General features: G+C 47.6%; 1 protein-coding gene across 1 annotated transcript in view; it reads right to left on the bottom strand.

Annotated features, from left to right (window-relative positions):
- Positions 1-15,832, bottom strand: part of KCND3 (potassium voltage-gated channel subfamily D member 3) — a 120,171-nt gene that overhangs the window by 12,410 nt on the left and 91,929 nt on the right. The window contains exons 2-4 of the mRNA XM_009639398.1: positions 15,814-15,832; positions 4,604-4,621; positions 517-618 (exon numbers count right to left, since the gene is read on the bottom strand). The exon at positions 15,814-15,832 is cut by the window's right edge and continues 126 nt beyond it. Coding sequence (XP_009637693.1) covers positions 517-618; positions 4,604-4,621; positions 15,814-15,832 — 139 coding nt within the window. The remainder of the gene's footprint in view (positions 1-516; positions 619-4,603; positions 4,622-15,813) is intronic.

Genomic DNA, 15,832 nt, shown 5'->3' with positions numbered 1-15,832 from the left:
CCTCCAGAGGACTTTCTGTTAAAAACAAACCCACCGCCAAACTGCCTGAAGCAGGAGCTAGGGAATATTTTCCTGTCCTGTTGGGCATGATCAGGTAGTCTGTGTTAGAGGGAGACTCTTGGAAATAAATAACTATGTTAAAAGAGAGTGGATACTTATAGCCTGGGTGGTATAAATCAGCACAGCTCCGTCGCACGGGGAGCTTTGAGGGCACTGGGAATCTGATCACTGCTGGAAGGTCGGATCCTTTCCTAGCTCAAGGAGGAGCCCAAGGAAGCTTTTTCCTCCCATCCAATCTTGCAGCTGGATTCCAGCTGCCCCTCCACAGGGCAGATGCAGAATCATAGAATCATAGAATGTACCTGAGAGTGTAATTATAGCATAATGATGTGCCGTGCGTGAGGCTGCCGCGCCGGGTAATGAGCAGTTAGGTGGCAAGGGAGGGAGCCCAGGGAGAGGAGCGGGAAGAGGGAGCTTCTCCAGCTCTGGGGAAGGAGATATTGAATCTGCACTCACCGTCAGCTCGAGGGCTTCGTTCAGGAGGCCGTTGCGCTTGCTGTGAAGGTAGGCGTTGGAGCTGCCTGTTTTGGCCACTCGAATCCTCGCAAGCCGGGCTTTCTGTGGAGAAGGCAAACAAGCTGAAGTTATACCTCGGCAGGCCAAGTGATCGGTCCTCTGCTGGCAATGCCAGGAGGAAGGGAATTCCAGGTTCTCCTTGCACCTGAAAAAGCCTGGGGGTGAAACACAAGGGGTGCGTGGGCAGGACGGGGCGCTGCTGAGAGCAGCTGAGGGGGGGGTCTGTCTCGGGAGCCAGGGGGGTACGCAGATGTTCCTGGCATAGCAGGACTGGATGCCTGTACGTGATCCAGCGGTGGGTGCATACTGCGTGTGTGTGCTGCTTTCATGGCTCGCCTTCTCCAACATGCCTGGTTCTTCAATCCTCTCTGCCTCTCAGCTCCGTGCCCTGACATCTGTGTTGTCACTTGCTCTGCTTGTACTGCAGCTGGCACGGTGACACCCGCTCCTCGGTGGTGGTGGAGGTGCTGCTGCAGTACAAGTGGCTAAAATTGGGTGTTCAGAGGGAGGAGAGCCCAGAGGAAGATTGGGTAACTTGCTCCACTGACCGTCAAGTAGCATAGGTTGTTAATTCAATACTGGGAAATAGTAATGAAAAGGTCTGCATCCGTCATCCTGCGGTGGGGCAAGCAGGACGCTCGTCCCTTCCGTCCTCTGCAGCGGCAGTTTATTAACTGTGGTATCTGATAGCACAGGACTCTGTCCAGGAACACGCCTCTCCTGACAACCTGGCAGAAATCACTGCAACAATGCAGCCGTTCAGCTCTTCTCACTTTTATTTATCCCTGACTCTCCTGACCTCCAGGTGGACAAGCTAAATGATAAAAGCCAGTCCAGAATAAAGCAAGCAAGAACAACTAATAAGGCTCTGTTCCTTTTTAATCACACAGGTTTTAGCATTTCAGTTTTTCTTTTCAATTGCTACCTGCTTCTCTGTCAAGTGCTGATTTGCCTTTTTCTTTTCGACTGTTAATTTATGACTCAAACACCATTAAAAGTAAATAAATGAAATGGCTGTAGCTATTAAAAAATAATTACATTGTGCTGTATTTTAAAATGCTGCATAATCTCTTAAATAACATGGAACTCGTGATTTTCCTTTCTAATTAGAGATTCTAATGGGTATCCACTGTAGGAAGAGTAAAGCCAAGAGGCAAATATCTGCAGTGGGTCCAGAGAGTGTAATAATTCCAGGAGCTCTATTACCATACCTGCAAGAGTGACTCTGGCCCTCAATATTTGAAAGATTTGTTTAACCTTAAGAGCTTCTCCTTAAGCAGGCAATTTCTCAGGCAAAGCCATGTGCAGGATACTAGTTTGCAGCCTTAATTAGGTGACACAGACTATGACCAGTCTGAAAATAGGTCGTCTTTTGACACCCCAGAATGGGGGCATCCAAAATTGACTTTCTTTTCTATACTTCACCTAGATTTCATCGTCCCATTTTGACGTTAAGACTCCAAGTCAGTATATGTGAGTGAGACCTCTGACGGAACTTGCTCCATCCTGGGGCCAAGGTATCTCCCAGGGCTCCCTGGTCACCCTGCGAAAGGGGCATGGTTGCATCTGCAAGATGTAAACTGAGGCTACAACAAGAAAATGGAATTAGACCTTCAGTTTTTCTGAAGACTTCCCCAAACTGCTGGGTTGGTTTAGGCCCCCAGTGAGACTGGCCTGACACTGTAATGTGGAACAAAAAATGCAGGGGCTGCTACTATTGAAGATGTGCTGTAGGGAGAGGCAGGGGATAAGGGACCGAGGGATATTCCGTTTCCCAGCTGCAGGCATCGTCTCTCTGCTCCTAGTAATTACATTTCCATAAAGTTATTTCTTCCATTTGCAAGTGTATGACTTCCTTACTTTTCACAATGGTCTTATCTCTTCCATCATCAGAATGGGATGCTGGATCCAGTCTTTATGGTGAGGCTCTGGTGGCAACCGCAGACAACTTCCATTTCTTCCCGTGCTTGACAAAATATCAGCTCCTTTTCTGAAGGAATTACCAGAGTCCCCCAACTTGTGCCTCACCTATGGCAGGAAAGTTTTCATCCTCATCTTCAGTTCAGTTAATTGTTAAAGTGGATTCGGTCTTAGGCCCTTGTAATGAACATTATTCCCTTTGCCTCCAGGCGAGCAGGGGATCAAATATTAATAGCTGTACTCCATGTGGACTGGAGATAGTTCGTTTCTGAGGTCTGTTCTCTTTTCTTCTTTGAAACAGGGCTACTAGCTATCTAAATAATTAAGCCCCATAGCTTTTGTAGTTTAGAACAGACGTTGTTATTTTAAAAAATGTCAGTGGGGCAGGACAGAAGTTAATCCTATTCTCCTTACACAAAAAACTGTCTCGGATAGTCACGTTGCCTAACTCCGTGCCCCCATCATGATTAAATTTGGTAGCTATCTTGATTAACTCAGCTAGAGAAGTTAATTAAAATTGGTGCCTAAAATTGGTTTGGCCCTCCAGACAGTTTCCCACGTTGGACTAGGAGCGACTCTAAAACCACAGATTGTGGCTTTATGTGAAGGTCTGTGTATAAATGTGCATTATTTGGGAAGCTTACCTACCAAGTGACACAAGCTTTGCGTGACGTTGGGTAGGTGTCAAAGTTTGTGGGATGCAGTACTTTAATTGTGCCTGATGGTAACAGAGGGTTCAAGTGCAGCAAAGCCCCCCCCTCCCCCCAGCTTACCTACCAAGTGACACAAGCTTTGCGTGACGTTGGGTAGGTGTCAAAGTTTGTGGGATGCAGTACTTTAATTGTGCCTGATGGTAACAGAGGGTTCAAGTGCAGCAAAGCCCCCCCCCCCCCCCCCCGACACCCACCATGGAAGTTCGACGTTGACTTGTATGACTGAGCAAAGTGGATTGGGGACGTGAAGGGCACCTGGCAGCAGGGTGGAATGCAGGTTACGGCATGGCAGCAGGTAAAAGCTGGCTGTTTTGGAGGAGCTGTGCACTATCTCTTGGGAGGGATCAGGCCGGACTGGGCTGGCCAGCAGGGGTATGCTGTGGCAGGGCAGGTGAGGAGTAAATTACAGAGGCAAAAGCCTTGACCACCACGCGAGCTTTGAAGCAGCAATGTTTTGCAGGGACCCGTGCTACGTACTGTTGCATATTTTGCTGCCAGAAACCTAGAGAATTAGGCTGATGGGGTCTTCCAAATTCTGCCAGTTTTTAACACGTGTGGGCGTGCTTTGTCAGCCCCGTCCTGCGGAGCTCAGTGCTTCTGGTCTGCAGGACAGAAGACAGACGAGTGGAGGACTGTGTTTTTTCTGGCCATCTGCTGCAAATGTCTTTTGGTGCAGGGGGGAGAAGAGCTGTCTTCTGCCTCTTTATCCCACAAATGTGACAGACTAAAGGTCATTAGGGCCAGGCCTGAGATCACTGTTACTGAATATAACCCCTGCACCGAGAGTCTAAAAAAGGAAAAGAAAACGGCACACTGTGTCTGCATGTAGAGTGGTACGAGGAGTTGCTAGGAAACCACAGGATCTCAAAATGCATATGACCTAATCTGGAAGATAATTTATATGATGAAAATAATAATACTAATGACAGCCACTTACAGGTTAGAATGATTAATTTCGTTATCTGGGAGTCCACGTGTCCCTGAGAGCAGGGTGGAAAGCTGGCCACGATGACTGCTGGCTCCTTACTGCTTTTTAAGAAACTGGAGGCTCGGAACAGGCAGGAAGGGCAGCGGAGCCCGGTACACGTGGAGTGCTGAGGTACGGTGCCGAGGATGCTGTAAGCGGCTGTCGGCATCCTGGGTATCTACACTTCCCAAAGGGGCTGACAAAGAAGAGAATATCCCATCTTCATCTTCTAACTGCTTTGGAGAAGTGCAAGGAGCAGGAGCTGCTGGCTAGGAAGAGCGCTTACCAGATGGCAGGCCCAGGAAGCAGCCAATTATTTGTTGATGATTTCCATCTAGTTCTTACAGAGATAATATTCACTCTTGATTTATGTGGTATAATAAACTATTAGGTTACAACCAATGACATGATTTCATATTTGCCAGACATCTTCAGCTTTCCTCATCTTCCATGCTTTTGAGCAAGGAGATGACCGGAGTACACGTATGTCAGGTACGGCGTGAGCAGGTCTGATGTCCACTCCTGCTCCCTCTCTGGGCTGGAGCTTTAATTAGCATTATCCTTCACAGAATGGTTGAGGTTGGAGGGGACCTCCGGAGGTCATCTGGTCTAGCCCCACAGCTCAAGCAGGGCAACCTAGACCCAGTTGCCCAGGACTGTGTCCAGATGGCTTCTGAATATCTCCAAGGATGGAAACTCCATGACCTCCCTGGGCAACCTGTGCCAGTGTCTGGTCACCCTCGCACTGAAAAAGTGGTTCTTGATGTTTGGTCGGAGCCTCCTGGGTTTCAAGTCTGTGCCCATCGCCTCTGGCCCTGTCACTGGGCACCACTGAGATGAGCCTGGCTCTGTCCTCTTTGCGCCCTCCCTTCAGGTGTTAATGTGCATCAGTAAGATCCCTCTGCACCTTCTCTTCTTCAGGCTAAACAGGCCCAGCTCTTGCAGTCTTTCCTCATATGAGAGATGCTCCAGTCCGTATCCTATCGAACCTTACCTGCTAAAACCACCCTAAGAGCTCTCCTGGCAGAAAATGCAGCTACGCTAGATAATGAACACTGCTTCACTTTTTTTTTTTTCCCTAAACAATTAGTAGTTTGAATATGCACAGAACTACTGCTGACTGCTGCAGTGAGTCTGGTGGTATGGTAGGTGTCCATCGCTGGTCTTTTAAGGTTGAAATGAAGCTGTTCTCAAAAGTAATCAACAGAACATCTTGGTGCAATTTTTATTTCCAAGGTGAAAGATCACAGCTGCTCAGCAAGTGCTCAACGTCCTTGTGTTTGCCTGCGTCTGTTGCTAGCTTGGGTCTGGACTTAAGTTCTAGATGAGAAGAACATGGTTGATTTGGGGCTATGGAGAGGATAACAAGCAGGTCGTGTATTTGAACAGGAGTTTCTGCAGGCTTAACAACAGGGCTTACAGTATGGAATGACAAAAAAGTATTTTCTTGTAGTTATGTTCTCACCTTCCTAAGATGATCTCATCTGTGGTACCTTTGACTAATTTTTAGCATGGAAATCAGCAAAGGCTCCAGTTTGTACTCCTAAGCGGGAGCTCGGTACCCATGTGTAGCTGGGAAAGGGAGGGGATGTAACCTTCATCTGGTGGAAAACAGCTTGGCTCCCCAGCCTGTTGGGGTAGCTCTTCCCTGCCAAGCAGAAAATGGAAAATTCTTCATTTTTAACAAAGAATTCCAAAAGAACAGTGGACAAGGAATTAAACAAATCCACTGTCTGCGGAGTGCTTTCCTCAACAGAACTGGGCAACACTGGTCATCTGTCCTGCTTCGGGATCTGGGGAGCTGACGTGCCATCTCTAACAAAGCCCGGAAGCAGGCTGGGCTGCCAAATTAGGGCTCGGGGTCATTACATGTGGTCGAATGCTGAGGGAAATAATGGCTGTTTAAAAAGCAAATGGCCCATATAATAAGGACGGGTTGTTATTCTGCTCGCCATGGTTCCATCTGGCTGTTGTGATAGGCAGGCGGAGCTACAGCGTTGGAGAAGTTGCCTTCTGCAGCTCGTCCTTCTGTCACTTTTACCTTTTTCCCTACGAAACAATGTATGCACGTTTGGACTTTTCTCCCTCTGAAATCTTTACGTTAAAGAGCTTTTGAGCCAAGTTTAAATATTCTGTCATTATTGCTTTGGGCGAGATGTTGTAGAGCTGCATATGGAAATTAGGTAGTGTGGATCTCATTATATTCCTATATAATTTGATAGAACCACTTACAGTCAGACCTTGATCTTATTTTGGGCCTCTTCATTACTTTCCAGAGATGAAAGATTCCCCTCCCCTCCTCTGTGGCTCCTCTTCTAATCCTACCTTACCCTTGGCACCGTTAAAGCAACAGAACATCGTTTCAAATGCACTATATCGTTTAATCTTTTCCAGCACTGAAGAACATGATGTTCAATCTATTTATAGAACAATGCACAGAATATGGAGTTTAATGGAGCTCAGCTTCTCTACCCATCATAGATATCCTGGCTGATTAAACACAGAACTTTGAGAGAAGTGGTGGAACGCGCAAAGCTTACGGAGAGCAATGCAGGACGGTGGGGAAGCCCCTGGAGCACCGAGACTGGGCCCCTCCTGTTGCAAACTTCCATTTGTACGTTTTCATCTTGAGCTTAACAAGCTCTGGCTTAAACTGAGCAAAGCACTTGCTCCTACTGGGCATTTATTTTGGAACTTAATTCTTCTATTTAGAAAATTTCTTCTGGTTTCCAGCCCGCGTGTATTCGCTGCCAGTTTTACTCTGTTGTCCTTGTATCGATGTTTTCTTTTTACACAGACCATTCCCTTTCTGGTGCTTGCTGCATTCCACAGGAAAGGATAGAATAAACTCCCCTTTTTGTAGAGTTTGACAAGTCTTACTTTATTCCTTTGCCTTGCATTTAAGAAGTAAGCTTGTTTGGAAGCCAATTCATATTTTTATCCTCTGTAGCTGCCCTGCTTATTTCTAATACCTTTTTTTAGTTATCCATCTCTCCATCCACCCAGTAAGGGTTACAGTCAGACCTTGATCTCTAGAAGAACTGCCCTTACAGACAGTTTTTCCTTGATTGAAATAGGTTCTACATGGTTACAGCATCTCGGCTGAGCTTCAAAGCTTCCTCTGCACCCAGGTCCCGTGCTGACTGACAAAGCTCACGCTCGGTGCTTCTGAAGTTTTGCCTCTTGGAATAATAATAAAATAAATCCCTGCACCCACTTCTCTGTGTTCTTAATGCTGTAGCAGGGTTTGGAGCTTGGGGCAGAATCCCTCCGGGGATGTGTGGTCAAAGAGGTGCCGTACCAGTTGTCGGGGGAACTGGGTATAGTTTGTTCGAGTTAGAAGTGAAGTATTATGGGGTGTAAATTGGGGTGTTGGAATTTGGCTAGAAACGTATTACTTGATAAGCAGCTTCTCAAGAAAAACATGAGGCTCTCTTCTGCATCGCTAATAGAGTTCTCCATCATTATAAAACAAGGTCCCGTGTTTCATGGAGAGCAAAGTGTGATGAGCATCTGTCTGTCTGTGTTTCCAGATCTCACTTTGATAACACCCCTAATTAATAGCTATGAAGTATGCAGGGGATGGAGAAATTGGCATGTGGCACCAGGTCAAATTCTGCTAACTTGATTGCCCTGATGTATGAACATGAATTAATGGTGTGGAGGCCCATGGTGAGCTACAGAAAATGAAGGAAGCTGTTTCATATGGTGCTGCTCGCCTCTTCCCCAGAAGATGGTGAAAATGGGGGGGTGGGGTGGGGTGGATGAGGACAATGACCACAAAAGCTTTGTATGAAACTCAAGAAAAAAGTAAATTCATAGAACTTGTGCCCTTCCTTCTCTGAGGAATGAAGCCCCGGGGGAAGAGATGACGGTGGGGCTGTCTGCTCAGCGGCAGCGAGAGCACATGGCCCCTCCGAGGGGCAGGGACCCCCACAGCAAGGGGAGCGGGGGGGGTCAAGTGTCAGTGTGGGCAATGGCTGTTGCTCCAGGCTGGGGAGGGCCAGGAGCTGTGCTCCATCCCACTCCTCTGTGCCACCAGCTTTCAGCATTAATTGGGAGAAGTGTTGCTTGCTGGTGAACAGAAATTGCCCAGAAGTCATCAGACAACAGTGAAGTTGCCGTGCGGTGCAATTAGCTTTCTTTCTGAAGCTGCTCTGCTTCCCAAGTTGTTCCTCTTGCTCCGGGGGTCTATGGGGACAAATCTCTTGCATTAGACTTCTGGGGAAAAAAAAATCCATCACAAACCCATCCCGTGGTCCTATTTGATAAGCGAAGACTTGTAGAAGAATGTGTCTCGGCTCACGTCCTTACGCTGACAGCCACAACGCCTTGGCTGCGTGCCTTGATTTGGCAGATGGGGAGGGAGAAGCCTGCCTGGCGCGCGGTCCCGGGCGCTGGAGCGCTCCCGGGTTGTCAGCAGAAAGCTGCGCGCTGCTCTGGCCCTTGTTTGTGCATTCCAGCATCGCCGCACGTTCCTGCTTAGAATGGCTCCTAATTGTCCCGACTCAATCACGAACGAAGCTGATGCTTCATACGTGGACAGAAACGCACTGGCGCCTGGATACCGGAGCTTGCGGACAATGTGTAGAATTGCTCTTTATTATTGTATTTGTTCGGAGTTAATGCAGAATTCGGTCTGAATGGCTGCGCTTGCATGGAGAGCAGGTGGCTGGAATTACCGACAGGCAGCAGCCTGCATCCCAAACAGACGGGTGCTGCTGTGCTGGGACAAAGAGGAGAAATGAGGAGCTATTTCCTATGGAGCAATTTGTCTGGTGGATTGAACTTCTATTTCTTCCTGCCCAGTGCTCGCAGGCAGACTGTGATTCCCCCGTACAGATATTTTTTTTTTAAAATGATCTGTAAGTTTTATGCACGCTCCTGATTCCGTCTGCTTGCTCCGGTTTTTTTTTCAGCATTTGCTGTTGCTCCGCTTGCTGCCCGCGGCTGGCCAGGAAAGCACGCGCTGTCAGTTCTGCCGCCTTGTTAGGTGAGTCAGCAAGAACTGCTAGTGCAAAAGCTCAGATGAATTTAAAATCCTGGGTGTGAAGGGTATTGCCATAAGATGGTTTCACTTTATAACCATGTACATGAACTACCTCTGCAAGAATACACCGAGCCAGGGAAAGAAGTGGATTTCTCCCAGTTTTATGCATGACAAACCCCGAGTGGCAGAGAGGGAAATGTGGAAGGGCGATGCTGCTGCAGCAGCAGAGTTCTTGAAGCGGAGAGGCTGGCTGCAATGGGGAGCAAAATGAGGATGGCAGGCTCCTGCTCGTGCCCGGGGAGCACCTGCCTTGCGCTGGTTTAGGGCCTGATGCAATGCTGAAGTTCCCAGCAGTGACTGATGGGATTTTCATGACCTTCACACAACAAAGGCTTGTTCTGAGTCAGACTTTGCAGACCACTGCTGCTGGGTGGAGTGGGAGGAGTGGAGTAATGAGATCCTAGGACTTCTCAGGTTGGGCTGCGTAAGACATCTGGCAGTGTGTAAGCAGGGAAATTCTGCGAGGGCCCTCGAGAGATGTGCTGGCAGGCTGCAGAGCATTCCCACGTGTGGTTAGAGGACTCGGAGACCTGTATGGCCATCCCAGCACCGTGTGTGTCAGCAACAAATAGTGTTCTTCATCTGCTTATCGCTGTCATGGTACAAATTAGTAACTGCAATAAGCTTTACTACCATTTACACCCACTTTTAGTTATCTTTTTTTCCTGGCCCAGTGGATATGTCCATTAATCGAGGCATAACCATATGCTGCAGTTGGCGCAGGGGTGTTTGGGCTGCGTTCAGGACGTAGGCTGGGAACTGTGTGGGAGCTGAGCTGTACCCAGCCCGCTCGGCTCTGCGTTACTTGGGCAGGGTGGTACAGTAACCGGTTAACAAAGGCAACAGCAAAGAGTCTGATCCCTAGAACCCCGTTCCAAAGTAGGATAGGGCTTCCCAACGTTTTTTGGCTGAACATTTTGCATGTGTCTCCTTGACAAGGCGATTTCAGCTTGCATTCATTTAGACATCTGGGATGAAGCGGGCAACATCAGCCACTACAGATCCTACCAACTGTGCTACATAATGGAGCCATCTGGTCTGAGGCTGCCATGCATGACCCAGGCTTCCAGCGGGTGGGGAAGGGGACCCCCTCTGGCTGAGCTGACCAAGGACAGACCCCGAGGATGGGTCAGGCAGGTTTCTGTGCCGCAGGCTGTTGCCTGGTTATGACTGAGAGGCGATGTGAAAGGGCCTCGGAGCATGAAACCAATGTAGAGCGGCTTCTGGATACGCGTGGAAGTTATTTCATCTGGGCATTGGGCTGCTATTGACAACAGGCTTAATATTCAGCTGTGTGGGCTTGCTTTGGAGGCTGAACCCATAGGCCCCAGCTTGCTGACTGCAATCCTTCCTTTCAGAGGAGACAGCTCATGCAGCGTGAGACCCAGGAATGTGAATAGCTGAACTGATAGAAAATGCCATTTTGCTTTCCTGGATGATATGAAACAAGAAAGGAAGGATTCCTGGTTGGCTTATTTGTTTGGGTTTTTTTCCCCCTGAACTGTGCGAGGGGATGTGGCAAAGCCAAACAGAGGAGGAAGAGAAAGGTACTTACCCAGCAAAAATGAAATCTCTTTTATAAAAAAATAATAAAAAGCTTTTCCCCCCTGTCAAAAACTGTTAAATATCAACAACAACAGAATCATATTCCACACAGATTCATTGCAGTTGAAAAAACCCGTGTTTTTTAAATGTCAGCCAGCTCCAGTTTTAACCTTATTGTTTCTCTCTCTCCTGAAGTTCCCAACCCCATCCCCTGCTGGGAACTGAGTCATGTTCTGTCGCTGAGCGCTCCTTAGACAGCTCACAGCTTTGCTCCAGTCGCTTTTTCTGGCCGTTCTGTTCCACGCTCTGAAGTTCACTAACCCACCTCCAAAATTTAGGGTGTCAGCTGAAAAACAGAACATTTCAAAGCTGACTCCCCTGCTCTGTAGCGAATCAATTATTATAATGGCCTCGTTATTGACAGGTGTGTGGGCCGTCTTTCTCACGGGTACGGTGATGACATACATCTAGGATTAAGCATTCTTTTCATCACCATCTTCCCTCTTCATCCGCTCCGGTGACTGCAGTCCTGTTTTCCGTGCCTCTGGGAGCGACGGCTGGGTCTGGAACAGGCTGTTTCTAATGTGCCTCTTGTGGAACGATCAGGAAGACGTTTGTGTCCTTACTCTTCCTTCCTTTTGGCTTAAGCCCCTTTTAAGCATCTCCATAGTTACCTCTTCATCAGCCCGCGCAGTCATAGCTGCCTGTGTGCAACCATCTCGCGAGTAGCTCCTGCTGGCTGGAATCACCTTCCTCCATCTACTTCCTCATCTGCTTCCAGCTGAAAAGATACAGCTTGTCCCTTGCCCCTTCATTCCTTTCTTCTGCTGATATTGGCTCTGTGATTGAATGCTTTAATTCATCCGCCAGGCAACGTGTCCACTTCTCTGCTTCACCTAATTTATACCGTCTGCTCCTTGATAGCCTGCGTTACCGTTTCCAGTTCTATATTATAGCTTTATGTGAGAGCGGCTCTGCAAAATGGTTTTGTCCTGGGTAGTCCTTCCCTTGCCTAAACCTGAGTGTTTGGAACTTTCCTGGAAACTTATAGCCTAGAGGATGAAATGAGAAGTGTATTTCAAGGCTTTTGCAGTACATTGCTTGTTCTCATAGAGTCAAAGGCCACCAGATAATAAATGAAACGAATTGAAGAGACTAAGAAGCTGTAGTCCTCAAAAGCATATTTACTGCAGACCTGAAACCAAGCACTGTGGTTATTTAAGTTTTATATTTGTGGGCGACCGTTTCAGTTTAGCCCTGTGAAATGCACCACCAAACCCATGCTAATCCCTCTGAGATTATCAGCCTCTCCAGTATCTTGGCTTATTTAGCAAATCTAACCATTAAACGATAAATGCACTTTAAATGGGTTTTTTTTCCCCAGCATCTGAGAGTTTCCCCCTCCTCTGCTGTGCCCGCCCGAGGAGCCCCACTCCTCTGTGCAAGAGGCCCCTTCTTGAACGTGTGTTTTTCCCCCCAAACTGAGAAGTGTCATTGGACCTGGGGGATTAAGGTCCAACAAAGGTTCCCAGAACACTTTGAAAAGGCCCTTTCTAGGAGTGTTTTCACTAAGAGATCTAGAGTTTCCTTCTCCTCCTTTCTTCTTTTTTTTTTTTTTTTTTTTTATTGTTTGTGCAAAGGCAGGGCCTTTGGTTTTAGTATTGGTTCTCTGCTCAAAGACATGGGAATGCATTTGCCTGTCAGCAGGTAGATTTTACTCAGGAAGGATCGTTCTTGCAGGATTTTTGACCAGTCTCCGAGCCCAGGGGTCCACAGCGTTCCTGTAAACCTTGGGAGAGCAACCTGCACTTCTGGGATCTTTGCACTAAGCCTAAAGGCCACATCTGTTCCTTTCCCTGCTGTATTACCCGCAGCCTCAGCCATGCATTCCTCTTCTGCCCTGATCTGGTGGGAATAACGTGGCTCGTGGCGGCGTTTGCTCATCTCTAACTTCTCAACAACGAACGCTTTTCCTTTTGCTGCTGCTGCTAAAGGAGCAGCATTTCAGTAGCTGTGAGAAGCTGCCTCTGCTTTCCCTTTCTAGGGTTGCAAAGTGGGAGGTGTGGTCCCCGAAGCAGCAGCAGATGCTGGTCTCCTTCACGTTGCATCCATGCTGCAAACTGAACGTGGCGAGAGAGAGACTCCGGCGTTGTCTGAATTACAAAGTCATTCTATTGTCAAGCCTTTTAAGCGTCAAGTTCCCTTTTGAAACCAAGGGCTGTGACATTCGCTGAAGAACAGCATTGGTTCAAAGTCAGGGAGGTCTATTCTTAGCACATCAGTCAAAAAGAAAAAAAAGTCTTGGGGAAAAAAAAAAAACAATTTTACCAAAATGAACCTTGTCAGAAATGATCAATTCATCCTCCATTCAGATTGACCTGGTCCTTGCAGCATGCTAGAGGACAAAATTTGATGACACAGCACAATAAATTAAGATTGCCAGATCTCCTTGTAATTAATTCTCTTGCAGTGCAGTTTTGGCAAAGAATAATTTATCTTCAAGGTGATTAAACTGCTGGCAGTTCGGATTTGGGGCTGGTGGGTTTGGTTTTTTTTTTCTTTTCCTTTTTAAGGACCTTTTCTCCTCAGTAGAAGAAGAGATGCTGATGAGTAACTGCCACCTCCCGGTATTTTATGCGTGCTATTTAAATACTGCCAGGCCCATGCCTCCTCACAGTTAAGAGACAAAGCTGAGGCTGAGCACGTTGTAACCCGGGGGACATCGGGGCTGGGCTGCGTTTCCCCGCTTGCCGGAGCCCAGCCCTTCGGACCCCCCCCCTCCCCGTTGGAGAGCCAGGTTTGCTCACAGCCCGGCCTCCAAATCTGCGAACGTCATGCCCAGCTGGTTTGAGACTTGTACGGTACTTTTGCCTTTAGTATTTCTCATTGGAAAACTTCAGACTGAGTTCTATAGCCCAATCTTGGAACAGTCTTGTACGTTATGACATGATTTCTTGAACGAGATAGTAGAAAAACTTTAGAAGTTGTTCTAATACACAGCCTACAAAGTATTTACTCTTCAATTAGAAGAGAAGAATAATTTATATAGCACCCTAGAAACTTAGGAGAGACATCTGTGTTATTTCTTCAAAGCTGTGTCTTCCCAACTCTGCTCATAAGGAGCTTCTACTCCAGCTTTTCATATTCAAGGACTGAGAGAGCGCAAAGAGCTCTTTCCAACCTTCTTGGAAAAGCCATGCAAATGTTTTTGCATCTTTCATTAGATGGGGCCAGAGTTTTAACTGTTACTAAAATCGTCCTGTTTCTGAGGAAGGGATTTGGTTCGCTGGAGGATGATGCTGGCACAAGTACGATATCGCAGCAGATCCTTAACGTCCCTGTGTGCGTCCTGACCATCTCCAGAGAGACCGTCATTAATGTGCTTCTGCCTCTTTCCTTCTCTTTAGTATTCATGCAGTGATGATCATGTGAAAATTACTCACACTTCTGACTTGAGAAAACTTTCTTAGCCCAGAAATTCATCCAATATCAAGGGAATTAGAAATTCAAATGGGGGGAAATTATACACTGTGTGTGTCAATACGGCAAACCTTATAAAAGCAGCAATCAATCATAACGGCATCAAAGGTGGTGGTACCTTTCCTTGTCACCACGTGGATCACAGTCCCACAGATAAAGGTGAATCAGAATGAGAAGCTTGGGTGTGCTGCCGGGGGGGGACAGCCTCGGCCGAAAGCCCAGACCTGGGGTCAGCTCTGGAGCTTCTCCGTGTCGTGATCCGTGGTTACGCACACACTTTGGTTGTTCGTTTGCCTCGCCTGTCTATCTGCTGCCTGGGCTACGTGGTGAACAGGTTCTGCCTCTTGCTGTGTTTATGTCTTTATGTTTTCCCGTACAACAGGGCCTTTCCCCCAAAGCCTTGACTTACTTCAGTGGGCTATTCCACACCGTCGCCTTAGCAAGCGGCTACCTGAGCCCTCCCGTCCTTCCGAGGCACCACCACCTCGCACGCTCCTGTCGCAGGGTAAAGCCGGGTACCTCGTGCCTGGGCGCAGCCTCACATTAGGCAACCCACTTTGCAAATCACTTAAATTCATTAAATGAATGTAATGATCCATACTGGTTTCCCACTGTCTGGCTGCTGACCGAACAGTGTGTGATACCGAGTGGACTTCCATGATGATATCTTCAGATTTCTTTTTTTTTTTTTACCTGTATTATGTTGTGTGCCTGACCAGGTAACAACTCTCCCTCAAAACAACCTTGAGAAATGATTGCAGGTCGAGGTTTCAGACGTACGATGCCAAAGCTAATGCAGGTACGTGTAAAACCCAGCAGCGACTTACGGAGACTGCAACTCATTCCCGCGTGACTCTGCCTCCCTGCTGCTCTCCTTATGTGTTTTGACTGCCAAATTTTGTGGTTTTGTAGGCCTTTTATCTCAGCTCTCTGCTGTCAGCTCCCTGAGATGCGAGAAGTAGGCACGGCCCCAGATGCTTGCCTGAAGCAGAAATAGCACATCCTTCTACTACTATTCTCCATCGGGTCCCCTGAGTCTTGAATTTCTGGCAGACAGTATTCCATAGGGAGGGGAAAAAAAAAAGCCAGACCTTTAGTTTGCAGTTGTTGTAAAAACCTGATTCTGGTTTTGGTGTAATTTAGCAGACTGAAATAGAGAGATAATAAATCTGTTCTCCTTCCTCAGTGAATCAGTAAGCTTACGCTGGTAAAAACTGTTCTGATTTTGGAATATTCAGTAATCCCCTGACACTTCCAGGGGCTTTCGTGTATTCCCAGTGTTCTGTCTATGTTACAGTCCACACCTTCGAGGGGCTGCGTGTGGGGGTGTTTCTGGATGGGTGTTCTCAAAACTCCAGGGCAGAGGGAGGACAGGAACCAAGCAGCCAGAAAGATAAACGGCTCCTGTTAAGGACTGGAGGGTTTACGTGTTGTATGTCTGTGGCTATTTCATATGTATGTAGCAAAGGCGAGCAATAAAAGCCCTGTTGCTTCTGATGTTTAAAATCCCCCGGTGAGCTGGCTTGTGCTCTAACGGCGGGGGGGTGAGCCTGCGCGCCCACGGGTGCGTGGGTGGGTGGG

This window comes from Egretta garzetta, unplaced genomic scaffold (genome assembly GCF_000687185.1).
Source record: "Egretta garzetta isolate BGI_Z169 unplaced genomic scaffold, ASM68718v1 scaffold245, whole genome shotgun sequence".
Classification (NCBI taxonomy): domain Eukaryota; kingdom Metazoa; phylum Chordata; class Aves; order Pelecaniformes; family Ardeidae; genus Egretta; species Egretta garzetta.
Note: the sequence above shows the minus strand (reverse complement) of the source record. Positions and strands in the feature narration are given on the sequence as shown.